The sequence below is a fragment of the Sinocyclocheilus anshuiensis genome, unplaced genomic scaffold (assembly GCF_001515605.1).
Source record: "Sinocyclocheilus anshuiensis isolate Anshui unplaced genomic scaffold, SAMN03320099.WGS_v1.1 scaffold304, whole genome shotgun sequence".
Classification (NCBI taxonomy): domain Eukaryota; kingdom Metazoa; phylum Chordata; class Actinopteri; order Cypriniformes; family Cyprinidae; genus Sinocyclocheilus; species Sinocyclocheilus anshuiensis.
Window position 1 is genome coordinate 176,012 of NW_015555737.1, and position 16,027 is coordinate 192,038.

The 16,027-nt window shown below is 36.6% G+C and overlaps 1 protein-coding gene across 2 annotated transcripts in view; it reads right to left on the reverse strand.

The window, feature by feature from the left end:
* Positions 1-16,027, reverse strand: part of LOC107673141 (transmembrane and TPR repeat-containing protein 2-like) — a 121,219-nt gene that overhangs the window by 50,293 nt on the left and 54,899 nt on the right. For both annotated transcript variants that reach the window (XM_016466630.1, XM_016466628.1), the window contains exon 2: positions 10,988-11,564. In XM_016466630.1, coding sequence (XP_016322116.1) covers positions 10,988-11,564 — 577 coding nt within the window. The remainder of the gene's footprint in view (positions 1-10,987; positions 11,565-16,027) is intronic.

The following is a 16,027-nucleotide window of genomic DNA, read 5'->3' on the forward strand; positions in this document are numbered from 1 at the left end:
CTCTGAGCATCTTAGTTTGTTACAGCCTCTGCAGATTTCATCTAAACTACTAACAAATAATACATGAGCGCTTTACACTAAGGTCTGGGTGAACTATTCTGTATGCGTTCAAGCATACTTCTAAGAAATGATATTCATCTCACATTGTTCTCATTTTGTCATGTGTGCTACATTGCTGCTGAATTACAGCTAAATCAGAACGACAGCTCTACAGTACAAAAACATCACAGCGCTGAAATACAGCTAAAGTGGCAACCAACTCTGACATTACAGAAAAATGGAGTCGTTCCACTCTAAACAATATTAGCATTCATGTCATGAGTAGATGCTTCATGGTTCTGCTGCAGCACTTTAATAACTCCAATGTGCTACAACAAAGACATGCGAAATGGACCAAGATTAGGCCTACTCACAACATACAGAATACTGCACAGTAAAAACAGATCTACTCAGGAAAGTTGCAATGAAAATTGACATTTTGAGTGTTCTCAACAAATTTCTTAATTTTTCTCAGTAACATCCGACTAAATGTTGTTTATGGATTGGATCAAGTCAGAAGCGGATCTTCGTAACCAAATTTGTAAACAAAAATCAAGCTAAATGAAAGATTCTGCTTGGCAACTGCAGAAGCTTCCTCTTTATTACATATGGTTTTATGAAGTGGTACAAAAGCAAGCAATTGGGACACGTCCACAAAACTCAAAAGACTATAATAATGCTGTGAGAACTAGAGAAGGGCTGGAGAAAGATGAGAGAAAACAGCTGTAGAGAATACAACCTCTTCTTGTGCACATTAACATAAACAACAAAATATACACACGTGAAATGAAAGCGAGTAGGTTTACCCCGCAGACGTCCCTGTGATCATTAATCACACTGTTTAAACTGCCTCTTTGTTATGATAATGAACACAAATTCATATTTCTCCTCTCCCTCTTGGTTTTATAGAAATGAGTGCTTAGCGTAGCTAAGAGATCTGTGGAGCCCTTAGAAAAAAGGCCTTAATCTGAACCTTTAGCAATCATTAAATGAAACCTTTTAGTTTACACACTCAAAGTTCACTTAGGTTAGATCATAGGTGGTCTCTTTAAATTACAGAGAGCTGATTGCTGCTGCAGTGATGAAGGTCTTTGTATTAAAGAGGACATCAATTTGAAAACCAGGATTGATTTTGCTCAATTGAAATGAAATAGTTCGCAATTACTATGTAGCTATACATAGACGTTTAGAACTCAAAACTTCCTCCCCATGCACCCCAGATGCTTTTATGTAAATTAAAAAGGTAATTTAGAATTCATTACAGTTGGTATCTATAATAACTCGAATAAACAATTTGTACAGTGCAGTATAAGCGCTAATTTTTAAGTGCAGTATAAGCGCCAATTTTTAATTCCAGTGATATTTACAGTCATTAAATTGTATTATGTACACAACCAGTCAAAAGTTTGGAAAAATTAAGATTTTTAAAATCTCTAAAGCTCACCAATGCTGCATTTATTTAATCAAAAGTACAGTAAAAATGTTAATACCATGAAATATAATTATACACTTTAAAATAACATATTTCTATTTTAATATATTTTAAAATGTCATTTATCCCTGTGATGCAAAGCTGAATTTTCAGCATCATTACTCCAGTCATCAGTGTCACGTGATCCTTCAGAAATCATTCTAATATGCCGATTTGTTGGTCAAATATTATATATATCAAGGTAAGGTGGGAAATAGTCATGTACAACATCATTGTTTTTGTTGTGCAAGAACCTTGACTAACATTATAAGTGGATTTTAGGGGGAAAATAAAATGCTACAAAAGTGCAGCATGTGGCCCCTTTACGAGTAAACAAATTCCTAAAAGCAGTTTTAAGCCAGACAAAAAAAAGCAAACTTAAGTGCAACCCCCGAACATGTTTCCCTTGAATGCAGCCAAATGGATACATGGTTCAACGATCGTGCCATTTAGCTAAAGCAAGAAATTTAAAATGGCAGCACCGCCTCAGGAGGACTGTGCATCTTCAGGAAGATGCTGCGTGTGAGAAGTGCCCTTTAAAACGCCACCTCAAGGACCATCTGGATTTGCAGAGCAATGCAGCACACGATCAATAAAGATAGAAACATTTCACAGCAAACATCACAACAGCATGGCCTTGATTCTTAGCGCAGGTTTTTAGATGAAGGTCACAAATCTAATTTCAACCTCCAGATGCTCTGCTCGCTGAACGAGTAATTACATGAGTGGGCGAGTCGGCTGAGCATGATGCTAATTGATAATTAGGGAGTGAGAAATTATGAGCAGAAACAATAAAATGAGCTAATCTGCAAGTAATTTATTTGCAGTCGCTAGTTTAATAAGATACTCCTCTGGTAGGAGATAAATAGCTTTTTGCTATAGTAGTTTATCACATTTTTTTCAGAAATAAACACATTATAAATTCTGTGCATGCATTACAGAAAAAATTTGATTTGAAGTCACTGGATTTTCTGTGATTTTCTGTTTTAGAGTACAAAAACCTAAACAAATTTTTCCCCTCCCTGTCATAACAAAGCCGATGCTATATTATGTGTTTATTGCAGCACTGAATAAGTTCATTCAAAGGTGAAGCAAGCGTGTCAGATATCCAGGTCAGCCAAAACCAATCACATGATCATCTGTATCATACTAGATATCTCCAAATTATCAATGGATCATCTACACTGCTGTGTGTTTGTGTGGGAAGAGCGAGTCTCGTGTTTCCAGATGCATTAACTCGAGTCTGAGGGTAGACAGCAGAGGAGAGAGCCGCTCAGACACAGTAACCACAGAGCACTATATATGGAGGAGCTGTGACAGATCACTGGATCTGAGCGCTCTTACGCACAACTCTGGGAAAAACAAACAATGAAGCCTTGCAACGCTTTTCACGCATCTCTCTGCAAACTAAACAGCAGCTGAAAATACATAAATTAAAAACGACAAGGAACAGGCAGAGATACAGGACACATTTTCACATGTACAAAATAAATACTTGTAATATCTCAAACTCTCTGCTTTCACATCTCACATATAAAATAAAATAAAATACATTTTTAAAATAAAATAAAAAATAAAATAAAATACATATGCAACATTATTATTAAATTGCTCCACTTCTGAAGATACTTTGGTTATTTTGGATGACATCCCTGTAAGTTTATTGCAACCCCTGAAGCCTTAAAACATAAATATAATAATAATAATAATTATTATTATTATTACAAAAAAAAATGTAATTTTTAAAATTATTTAAAATTATTATTATCAGTAAAACAAATTTACAATATCATATTAAAATATTTATACAAATATTAACTATTATTATTGCTATTAAAAATATTTTTATAAAAATTTGAAAAACAAATAAATGCATGTTTAAACTGATGTTTCAACTCTTGTACAGATGAGTCCAAACAATGTGGCGATGGCACTGGAGAGTCCAGTACCCCCTCTAGTCTCAGACTCCACCCTTTTATGCTGATCTGTTCGCCGTGTGTTAGGGAAATTTAAATGCATTTGGATCTTTTCGCACATTGTCTTCATCTCTGAATTCCTATCTCTTAAATGTTACGGGTAGTGCTGGATAGTTCTCTCTTTTGAAAGAAGTGTGAAAGAGTGAGGGCAAAGGGTGATATGCCTATATGCACAGATATATGCATACAGAGAGCATAGCATCTTCTTTAATTCAAATTCCAATTTGATGTATAAAGAGACCAGAAAACAAGACAAAAACAGACAAAAGAATTCAATATAATTGTGCTCCTGGTGGGCAGGTGTTCCTGTACAGGATGATGCCTACAGAGCATCACTTCATCATACACTGACAGAAGGCATTAGAGCATACACATACCATCTGCGTGTGTGTATGTGCATACGTGTCCATGTTTACACACAAGGCCATGTCATGAATTCACACCTGTTCCCTTAAACACAGCCACACACACCCAGAGCTGAACTTAACGCATGCTTCATTGACATACCAGGGCTTCCTTCCAACTGAACCACCCACACGGTAAACCACTTGACTTATCGAATACCACAATGCTCTTACGGGAAAAAGATGGTAAAAACATGCCTAATTAAAGCATAATTCTCATTGCCTTTACTTGGTGATGGTGAAGTCAAAATGACTTTTCATTGATTTTCTTAGTGGTTTTAGAATAGTTTTTTAATAAAAATGTCTTTTTTAATATATGTAATCAGACTTTTTTTTTTAACAATATTATGATATAACTGGTTTATGGAAGCCCATTTCTGCCACATATGGAATTATTATTTTTTTCATACATCATAACTATGAGATAAAAAAAGTAAGAATTACTACATACCAAGTCATAATTATGAGATCCAAAGCCAAAATTCTGACATAAGTTGAAATTCTGAGATAAATCAAATTTTCATGTCATAATCAACTTTTTGAATTTTTACATTTTAATCTCAGAATTATGACTTAGTATCTCTTTTTCAAATTTAAATCTCATAATTATGACAATCACAATGAAGAGAATAAAACATCAAAATTATGACAAGTCAATGAACTTAATGCATGCTTCATTGACATACCAGGGCTTCCTTCCAACTGAACCACCCACACGGTAAACCACTTGACTTATCGAATACCACAATGCTCTTACGGGAAAAAGATGGTAAAAACATGCCTAATTAAAGCATAATTCTCATTGCCTTTACTTGGTGATGGTGAAGTCAAAATGACTTTTCATTGATTTTCTTAGTGGTTTTAGAATAGTTTTTTAATAAAAATGTCTTTTTTAATATATGTAATCAGACTTTTTTTTTTAACAATATTATGATATAACTGGTTTATGGAAGCCCATTTCTGCCACATATGGAATTATTATTTTTTTCATACATCATAACTATGAGATAAAAAAAGTAAGAATTACTACATACCAAGTCATAATTATGAGATCCAAAGCCAAAATTCTGACATAAGTTGAAATTCTGAGATAAATCAAATTTTCATGTCATAATCAACTTTTTGAATTTTTACATTTTAATCTCAGAATTATGACTTAGTATCTCTTTTTCAAATTTAAATCTCATAATTATGACAATCACAATGAAGAGAATAAAACATCAAAATTATGACAAGTCAATTTTGACTTTTTAAATTACAAAGACTTAGTGTCTCATATTTCAATTTAATCTCATAATTATAACTTAATATCTCATAATTTTGACTGACTATCACCCACTATTTCACATGTTGCATATATTATTTACAGTATATACTAAACTGTATACTTGTCATTGATGTTTTACAACTGCACTATGAAATAGTTGTTTTTCATATTTCTCTATGACTGAATGATTTGACTTTATAACACAAATATAAAAAGATGAAGAACTGATAAACTATTTTCCTTTGTATTGCACAAAGCCATGCAAATTATGTCACAATGCTCCTCACACGTTTACTTTATTAGCTTACCAACAATGCTGTTTGTACTGTGGAAAAACGGCAAAATTGCCAAGTCCTCAGGAAAGACATTTTACAGCTTAATGCTGATGAATAAACATTGTGATCTCATTCTGAAAGGTGCGCTTGCCAAACGTGGTGTGCTAATTGTATCTAACTTCAGTATCTGTTACTGAAAATGAGCCTATTAACTTGTTCCAGAAAATTAGCTAATAAAACGGCATTTTCCACATAAAGATAAACTGATTATACCATAAATGCAATTGCTGCCGGTGCCAACAATGTTATATGTGAGTGCTAAACGTTAAAAACCTACATTCATTGTAACGCAGATTGGACCTGCTCTAAAAATTCATTTAATTTTAGACTAAAGGTTACAGATAAAGTTTGAAAATCCACGTCAATCTGCGAGTATTCAATGTAAAACATCTCAGCAAGCATACTTTGATTGGCCGTGAGCGTGGAGGCTTTTTTTTAAAAGGGTGAGCAATGACCAAAAGCATCCTAGAGCTCTACTAGGACTCTCAATAAAAATCCCCCAAGAGCTTTGGAGGGAGATGCTGCCAAAGGCGCTTAGATCGCAGCTCCCTGTTAACTCAACATGTGCTTATGCACTTAACTCATTCTCTCTCTTTCTCGTGTTCGTACACATGCGCACACTTACGCTCAGCTCTAAAACCAAGCGAGCTGACCTAGGCTGCATTTTAGACATAGGCAGACATCTTAATTATATGCTGCCTCTTAAGATGCCTTGTTTTAGACAAATTCTAAAGCACCATAGCATATTTCCTATATTTACTTATCCTACTGTTGGCTTAGCAACATGACATTGTCAAACTCTATTGGAATCAAATGATTTGAGTCAAATATCCCACATGGAGCACTATTTGTGTGCCAAACAGACATGCTGCCTATTCAAACAGTGTTTGGATTTTGTGTTTTTGTGAATTTTGTGTGAAACAGTGTTTCAAATTGGTCATTTAGGAGGCTCCATGATTAGGATGCAAACAGTCAATCAGCTCATTAGGTTTTAAAACAGAGCTTTAAATTACTTCCAACATGCCAGTAGTTCATAAGTAAAATGCTACCCAAAATTTCCTTAAATGCAAGTGTGATTTTTCTCAACAATAATGCCTTAATAAAGCCTCAAAAACAGAGAAGAATACAACTGTTTGCGGTGGTAATGGAATCACGGCTCTAATGGAAAGAGAGGAAAGAAATCATTATGCATTCACAGCAGATAAGTCTGTCTGGCTATCATTACGACTGTGAGACAGCAGAGGTGTGAGGAATGTGTAGCCAGACCATTACACTCCGATCCAGGCAAAAGAGCGTTATCATGTGAATGATTATCATGATATGGAAAAAGACTTTGTGACACTGGGTTACAATTTAAGAGAATAAAAAAATGCTACTAGAAGTTGAGGTTGGATGACTATTTTTCTCACCATTTTTGAATTGGCTGAAGAAAAATAGCCATGCCGTTATAACCGAACCCAGCTTAGGTAATACATCTATCAAAATTATTTCACAAGAGTCAGGTGAATTTTAAAGCTGGAAATGAGCATTATTGAGGGATGCATATGCATGATATATCAGCACCATATTGGATATTAAGATTTTCTCATTTATCTATATTTGTCGTTACTGGCTGATGTTGAATATTTAATTGTAAATGTTCATTTATAGTATATTTTTACATACAGATTACCTTGTTGTTATCTAAAACACATGTACATTTTTCAATTATGCAATGTTGTGATGCCTAAATTCACAAACAATCAATTTTAGTTTTTCACCTTTAATTTGTTTAGACACCAAAGTACTATTATAGTACATTTTACTTAATATTATTTCAGTTTTTCTACCTCAAAATGTAATGTTTAATACACTGTTATATTATTTCTTTGTAATTCTGATAGTAAAAATTTGGTTGTACACCTTTTTTTCAGTGTATAAATGTTAAAATCATCCATTTATCTATCACACAAACCATAAAAATAATTAACAGCTTATCGGTATTGTCCAGAACTTTAATATTGTGTGTCCTTAACATAATTGTCCACAACGTCATCATGTGGTTATGTTATGAAAACCACAATCTTTTTTGCCTTGAAGTGACATTTTCAGATGAAGAACCAACAAACAATATCACATATTAAACAGACTGAACTTTCATTTCTTTTACAGCCTCATTTTTACACATCAAATTAAATGTGGCATCCAAGAGAAGACTGGAAATAAATTGAGTATTCTGAGCAGACCAGGGAGATTCTAAGAAACACTTTAATGCAGTTTAGAAGCCTCACAACGACCAGACCCTCTTAAACTTGAGATAATTGAATCGAATGCACCATCTATCTCCATAAGTGATCGTCTTGAATCCAGACCAGCTGCCCAGAGAGCATTTACTTATAGCAGACATTATGATTTAGCATTGATATAAAGCTATTGGATGATGTCATAAACCGCATACCACAATCAGATAAGCGGCCCAATTTACGATCACATCACTATTCTCATACAAGCCTACACATTTAATATGGATGGACGAGGAGTGGCCATTAATATGTCTCTATGCCTCATACATTAAGCAAGTCCACAGACCAAATGTACAGCACCAGGCAAAGAGAATTATAGACGTGTTTATTATGCCACATTGACGAATGCGCTCTAACATCTAAACGCTGGTGCTTTTTAGTTTATTCCTCCACGTTTAGTTTATCGTCTCATTATAGCGAATGAGTCTTCAGGCCCTTGGATGTACGAAGCAGTTTGTCTCCTCGCTAAAACCCATCCAGCTTTCATCTCTGGAATTATCGCCGCCTGGCAGATGAGAGGTATTTGTCCTTGGGCTTGCGGATCGTAGACGTCTTGATGCTTATATGTTTACATAGTAATTCTGGCTTCCCCTTCGACTCTACTTTACGCTAAGCTGTCGTAAGTCAGAGTGACACAGTCTCTCCTCAAAGAGGAAAATCTGGAATTATTTGCCTCTGACAACGTGCTAACACTGTTGAACTGGATGACAGCAATGTGAAAACACAGCCGGGCCCTGATGCGGAAAGGGTATGTGAAGCACATGGGCTCGCTGACAAACGAATGCTCTCTGACACTCTGTGGAGCGAAGCATTTCTACTGTACGGCTTAATATAGTTAAAATGACAGCTAAGGCTGATAGAAGAGCTGATGATTGATGAGGAGATGGTCAATCAGAGCACAGAGAGCTGTCAGATATGAGAGATCATGCTCTTTTGTCACCTACAGGCCAGACTTCCCAGGCTGAAGTGATGTGCCATCATAGGGCCTGTCTGCTGTAGTCTATGAAGAAGCCAGAGGCAGACAGCATCACAGACTGGCCTCCCTCTGAAATGTCACAGGCCATTGTGATGAGAAGTGAAGCAGCAGTGGTTCAAAATACACTTGTAAGCGCAAACCATATAAAAATGTACATTGTCAGAAAATTTAAGGGCCAAAATTGCCCTTTTTAAGGAGCATTTCTTTCATTATGAGCACGATTTTTTCTCTAACACATAAAATGCACATCATCCATTTATTTTAAATACATTTTGAAAAGAATAAATGATGTAATCTCAATCTAAACAGCTACCTATAGGTGCTGGAAGGTAGAAGATGATATTGAAATTGGCTTATACAAAAAGCAATAGGCCTAATTATTTTCATGTTATAGCCGATAACCAATATTATTTTGTATTGTAAACAATATACTACTATTTTGTCTAAATGGATAAGAAAATAATTTATGCATCACACAATTTTAAGTTACAGATTGAAAAATGTATGGTTGTTGTATATTTATGTAACAGTATGATTAAATTATTAAAGATTAACTTTAAAGGGATAGCTCACCCAAAAATGTAAATTCTGTCATCATATACTCAACCTTAAGCTGTTTTTTTTTTTAAATTAATCAAACAAAGCAATACAGACAGATAAACAAGGAAAAAACAGGTAAATACCTAGAGAATGCAAACCTTGAGTTATTACAAACTTGTAGGGGTTTAATTTTTCTGCTAAACACAAAAGAAGATATTTTGAAGAATGTTGGTAGCCAAACAGTTGCTGGTACCCATTGACTTCCATAGTAGGGAAGAAAATACTATGGAAATCAATGGCTACCAGCAACTGTATACTTACCAAAATTCTTCAAAATATCTTGTTTTTTACATAAAAAAAAAATAAATGAACTCATACAGGTTTGGAACAACACAAGGGTGAGTAAACATGACAAAATTTTCATTTTATCCTTTTAAATGAGCGTTACATGATGGAAATGGTAATATAAATATACAAAATTTAAGAAACAGGCATGGGCAATTAAATAGTTAATAGCGACCAATATATTTTTAATACCAACAGTTACAATAAAAAAGTAGTTTTTTTATTGTAGTTTATTATTTCTGATGAACATGAATGCAAACATTAATTCGATTCGATTTATTAAAAAAAAAAAAAAAGTACACTCCGGCATGTGAGTTCAATGGGTCTGTAATTCTCAGTCCCATTTGTGCACACGTCAATTTTGTGTGTGCTGACTGGCTGATGGTTATGAATGTCAGTGTGTTTTGACGGTCGATGGTAAATACTCTTGACAAGCCAGGGTTGAGCAAAAGTCGACCTGATGGTCGGTTGCTTGAAGAGCAGAGATCTGCAAACTAAGGAGCAAGGCATCACTGCATGCAATCCTTCTAATATCATTGATTTCCCTATCCTTACTTTCTCCACCATACCTCGTTTCACACACTCACTGACTGCTGCTATTTATGAGTGATCACCGCGCTAATTACTGTTCTCATGTAAACACAATGCATCCACATCATTAGACGTCATTAAAGGAGCATTTGTTACGATTGCACTCTGGCTGTTAATAAAACAATTTCAGAACGTTAGCCAGGCCTTTTCCGGCCTCACTTGAAAATTTTCCAATTATAAAGGGTTCATTAAAAACAGGAGTTTACTGGGGACTGACTTCACCCGTGACGGGTTCGGATGAACGGTAGTTTTAGAAAGCAGAACGGGTCATTTAAATTTAAAGAGCCGGCCTTCAGCAAACTCCAAATCAAGGAGGTGAACATAGTTGCAATAAGGTTGCCGAAGTTTGATGTGGTGCAGAAACATTTTCTCGCAATTACGGGTCATCGTGTGCTGCCAAGCAAAAACACAAACATCTCTGGCCAGATGTATGTATGTAAATACACCAAATAAACACCAATTTTCATTTGATTGCTCTCTGCTCTTGCATTTTTCTAGTGTGTTACGAAGAAGAAAAAAAACGTTACCGTTTGTTACGGTTCACTGAGTTGAACATACATGCCAAAATGTTCTCCAAATTTCATCCTGATGGAAAGCAAACACCACATATGTACTTTTAAACAAATTATCCACCAGCACACACATGCACTATCCATCCACACATCGCCGGGCTCCTCCAAACACAGCAAGAGTTTAGGAAATCAGATACACCCGTATAAAAACACAGCTGGTTTTATAAATGGTGGATAAAGGCTGTTTACCTTCTGGAAGAGCGCGGGAACCTGCTGCAGCTTCAACCTGTTGAAGACAAACACGTCGTACATGCCAGCCATGGCCAGCACCGTCACGCCTTGTTCCTTCCACAGCATGCTACAGGAAGCACACGCCAAGGTGCCCAAGAACCACGTCCAGCTCCATCCATGGGCACCGCTCGTCCTCAGGGAGCAGTGGCGTATGTAGCAGCGCATGGCCAGGAGGAAGAAGAGGGCGGCTCCCACGTCGGCCCGGCCCACGATGCCCGCCACAGCCTCGGTGTGGATGGGGTGAGCGGCAAAGAGAAGCCCAGCCAGCAGGCTCCAGCAACCCGACCCCAGCAGCAGGCTTGAGAGGCTAGAGAACAGGGCGGTCGTGGTGCAGTGTAGAACCACATTGACCAGGTGGTAACCCCAGGGATCTATGCCACCCAGGGCGTAGTTGAGTCGAAAAGAGAGCGTGCAGAGCGGGCGGTAGGACTTGTGGCTACCACTGTGGGTGAGAAGTGTCCCCCAGAAGTCATCGTAGAAGATGTTGATCCAAGGCGTTTCAGGGAGAAGGTCCTGGTTGGTCTTGATAGCACGGCTGTGTGGAGAAAAAGAAAGAGATTAAGATTCAAATTTATAAAAGTCAATTAATTTACTATAGTGTGCACAAGGATATTGTAGGGCTCTACAATTTCGGCGATGAGGAAAACACAAACAGAATCGTGGAATCCAGTCATAAAAATGGAATTTACTTATAATGTGGAATGTCACGGAATTTGCCAAATTTTGGATGAATAAATCAAAAGTAGGTCAGTACACTTAAATCAAAGCGTAATATGGACTAGTGTCTGTGAATATTAAGCAACAAAAATACTATTTTAATATGAATCGTGAATGCTCTGCGTGAATGAATGGCACAGACGCACAGTTTTGTTTTTTCTACACACTGTTAAAATGCACGTGATGCTCGCTATGTTTTCAGCCTCTGCTCAACATGAGTGCATGAACACATGAACATAATCTCTAGAACTGCTTGTCATATAATATACAAACAGAAACTTAAAGGTTTTCACATCAACCCATCAAAATAAAAGTTTGGTTTAACTTGAAGAAACTGTGACAGAAATATATTACTTAATGTAATGATAGTACTACTAATACTAATAAAATCATTATTAAAACATTATTTTTAAAGGAATATTTACCAGACAAAAAATATTTACCAGAAAAATGTAAATACATACGTTTTTCTGAAAAAATAAAAAAACAATAAAAAATAATAATTATAATTAAAATTAAAATTTTATGAAAACATTAAAATGGAATCCAGAAAATGTTATTATGCAATACATTGTGTAAGTTTCATGATTTCAATTAATTAGATATGCTTTTTGATATATTGTTTTTAATTTAACCATTAAAAGAGAGTCTAGAAAAATTAAAACTGAATGTTTGAAAAAATGAATTTGGAAAAAAATATAACTGAATTTGGGAAAAAAATAAATTTTATAAGGCCCTAATATCGCTTTTAAGAGTGATGGTTGGGTTAGTCCTTATACCACATCACTTGTTGTGTTAGTGTATGAGCTATGACAGACATTCATCCCTTGCTGAATTTTCAACACTTAACAAAACATCACAAGAGGGCATGACTAAAACACATCACAGACGAGACCATATGTGAAAGTATAACTGCATGCAAACTGAACATTGACAAAATCTTTCAGCTTTGTCAAAGTCATTCAGTAAGGCAAGCATCACTACTATTGTTTTTTCAAACCCACTAAAACTAAGTATTAAACTTTGGCATGTAACTCAACCTGGACCATTTGTGTTGCAGACATAAATGAATGACAGGACTCAATAACATATTTAAAAAAGAATCTTCAAAAATTTGTGTTTAACTCTAAACATACTCTTCCATGATATTCTCTTCAGGAATAACAGTCAGTTAAAACAATAAATGTATCATTCCTCACACAAAGATGACCTTGTAATTAATCCTGTGAGGTTTGACTGGGACACAATAAGACAGATCCTCAGACGAAAGAGGAGGGAACATTGATTCTGACTTTCCTCAAAATTTAGAAAAAGAAGATGTTGCTGGACCGTCGAGCGCAATTAGTCTCCTTAGAGAGTGCAAGAAACGACATAAGCTGTAATTAAAATATGCAATGGGAAATACGTGACAAGTGCGATAACGCGCCATCAGCGCAACTGAATAATCAGCCGTCACAGCAATGGTGCCAAGAACGTGCAATTAACACAGAATGGAGACAAAAGGTTTAATGGAAACATGTTTACAAGAGAAAGATATGATGCAAAAAGAGCAATGGATCCCTGGCTGTAGAGCAAGCCAAAGTCTTTGATAATTTGCTACGTGTCGCCAGCAGCGTACGCCTGTCTAGCAGTCGCCCATGAGAACAGATGGAACTGGGAAAAGCGAGGAGATGTTACGACAGACTAAACTGCCAAAAAGAACTAGTTCAGGACATGCTTCAACTTCTTGGTTGTCTAGGGGAAAATTTTCAACAAGATGTGTTGAAATTGCAGTGATTGCCTTGTAAGAGTCCACAAGAAAAACAGATGCTCTGAGAACTACATTTCTCCGTGAGATAAAGCTCTCCATCATCGGACACATTTCAATTCCCTGCCTTGACTTCAAATCACTCACTTTCTTGGCAGAATTTCACGATTTCTTCCCCTTCAGGTATACCTTCTTTATTTTCTCCAAGCCATTCGTCAAATTAGATCTTCATCCTTCCAAACAAAAGGATAACATGAGAGCCATTGTGGTTCAATTACATCTGAATCATTTGGAAGGAGGTGCCAATTTACTGGATATTTTGGTGAGCCAGAGAAAACAAACACCATCGCTTGAAGACTCGACACCCAGAAGCCCAGACATGACAACAAAATCTGTGCCAGGCCCGGCAGGCAGGGGCTTCCGAGATCAGTTTTCACGTGAAGTGTAAATCAAAAACGAACACTTGGAGCTCTGGTGGTGAATAGTAACTGAATATCAGTAACAGTGGAAGCTCTCGGATTGCATGACGAGTGCATGAATTCTTGAGCCACTGCCTGATTTGGCTTGACAGCCCTCCGAGGAAGTCTGACTCCCTAGAATGATTCTAATTGGTGTTAGTGAGACAAATAATTTGAAAGCTAATCTCTGGCATGGGCTGATCCTTCTCGCCTGTAAAGAAAGTAGAGAGTGACAGAACCTTTTTACATGCAAGAGTGCGTTCTTACCCTTGACAACTCTCAGGGGACCGGCAGTATCACGCGATCCCGAAACTGGCCACTTTTCTTCATCTAGAGTCCAATCAGCATGCCGGGGATACTGTGACCACATCTGTCAAAGAATGTTTGCTTATCGCTCTATCCCTGCCATGACTGGCACGTTGTTACGTTTTGGCCGACCGCAGCTCTAATGAGAAGTGAAATCCAAAATAAGTCCTGTGTAATCTAGAGCCCAGTTCCCTCAGACTGGGAGCAAGATTTAGCTCTGTGGCCATGAGAGGAGCTTAAATGCTGTGGTGTCGATAGCAGGCTGCGACCTCAATGTTTTCAGACAAGTACAGCTTTGCTACATCCAAAACAAAGGCTTATAATTCGAGCCAAAAGCAAAACAAACCATGCAAAGAATCTGGTCTCTGGAATCAAAAAGCAACAAGTGACCTACTACGGAGTGACCGTATTCCATGGATTGCCTTTCTGTCTTTACGAATCGGACGGATACTTAGTCTCGACGCGTGATTAGCTTAGCGCACAGAGGAAATTCTTTCTGCCAAAGTGCATGAACGTCAGCAGCCGTTCATATAATGCAAGTACATCCAGGGTCTATACATTTTAACGAAACAAACATAGCTCCCTTGAATAACGCCAAAAATGGTTCCAGATATTCTTTTGAAAAGTTTGAGACAATGCACAATTGTTTTCTATTTGTCCCAACAAGTGAAAAGAGAGGGGGAAAAGAGCACAGGCAGTAGGGAGATTTTTTGGTCTGCCAAGTATGTGTCATCACCCGGCTTCAGTGTCTGAAAGGGCCGCAGTCATATTTTGAGAGTGCCTACAGAGAGGCCATCCGGTCTGTCCACTCTGCTCTCCTGCCTGGGCTTTTGTCTATGGTTTCTTCCCATGAGAATGCCTGCAGGTCAATAACAGAATACCTTCCCCTTATGTGGTGCTTATGCGAGAAGAGCTCTCAGGGACAACAGCCTTGTTCTATTGTGCAGCTTCATGAAGAAAAGCTGTATGGGCTATAAAAGAGGAAAATCAATTAATTTGTCAGAATAAAGAACTCAAATGTTGAGGAAACACAATCCAAGCTGAGCAGCTCACAAAAAGTACAAATGTCTTTCATTCAGTTATTCTTTTATTCATTCTCTCTCTTTCTATCAGTTGTTCTTTCATTCACTGACACTCTTTTGTTCAATCTTTTATTTCATTCTTTCCTTCAATCTTTTATTTCATTCTTTCCTTCAATCTTTAATTCTTTCTTTCGTTTAATCTTTAATTTTTTTCCTTCAGTCATTCTAACTTTCATTTTTTCATTCTGCCAGTCATTCTTTCATACTTTGTCATTAGTTCTTCCTGCGATTTTTTCCGAATGAATGAACGAATGAACGAATGAATTCTGCATTTGTGAATTCTTTTGCATTCATTAATTCCTTGGCATTTATTCATTTATTTGCATTCATTCATTCACTCACTCATTATTTTGCATTCATTTGTTCTTTTTGCATTCATGCATTCATTCGTTCTTTTGCATTTTCTCATTCATTTATTGGACATGATGGTTTTTGGAAATGTACTGAACTAATATCAGTTGGTTCGACGTTTACGTTGATTTAACCATGTACCATGTAAATAATATATTCATTATGTACAATTATATATATTAAAGGGGTCATATGATGCGATTAAAATTTTTCCTTTCTCTTTGGACTGTTACAAGCTCTTGGTGCATAAAGAAGATCTGTAAAGTTGCAAAGACTAAAGTCTCAAATCCAAAGAGATATTCTTTATAAAAGTTAAGAGTCAGCCACGCCTACCTAA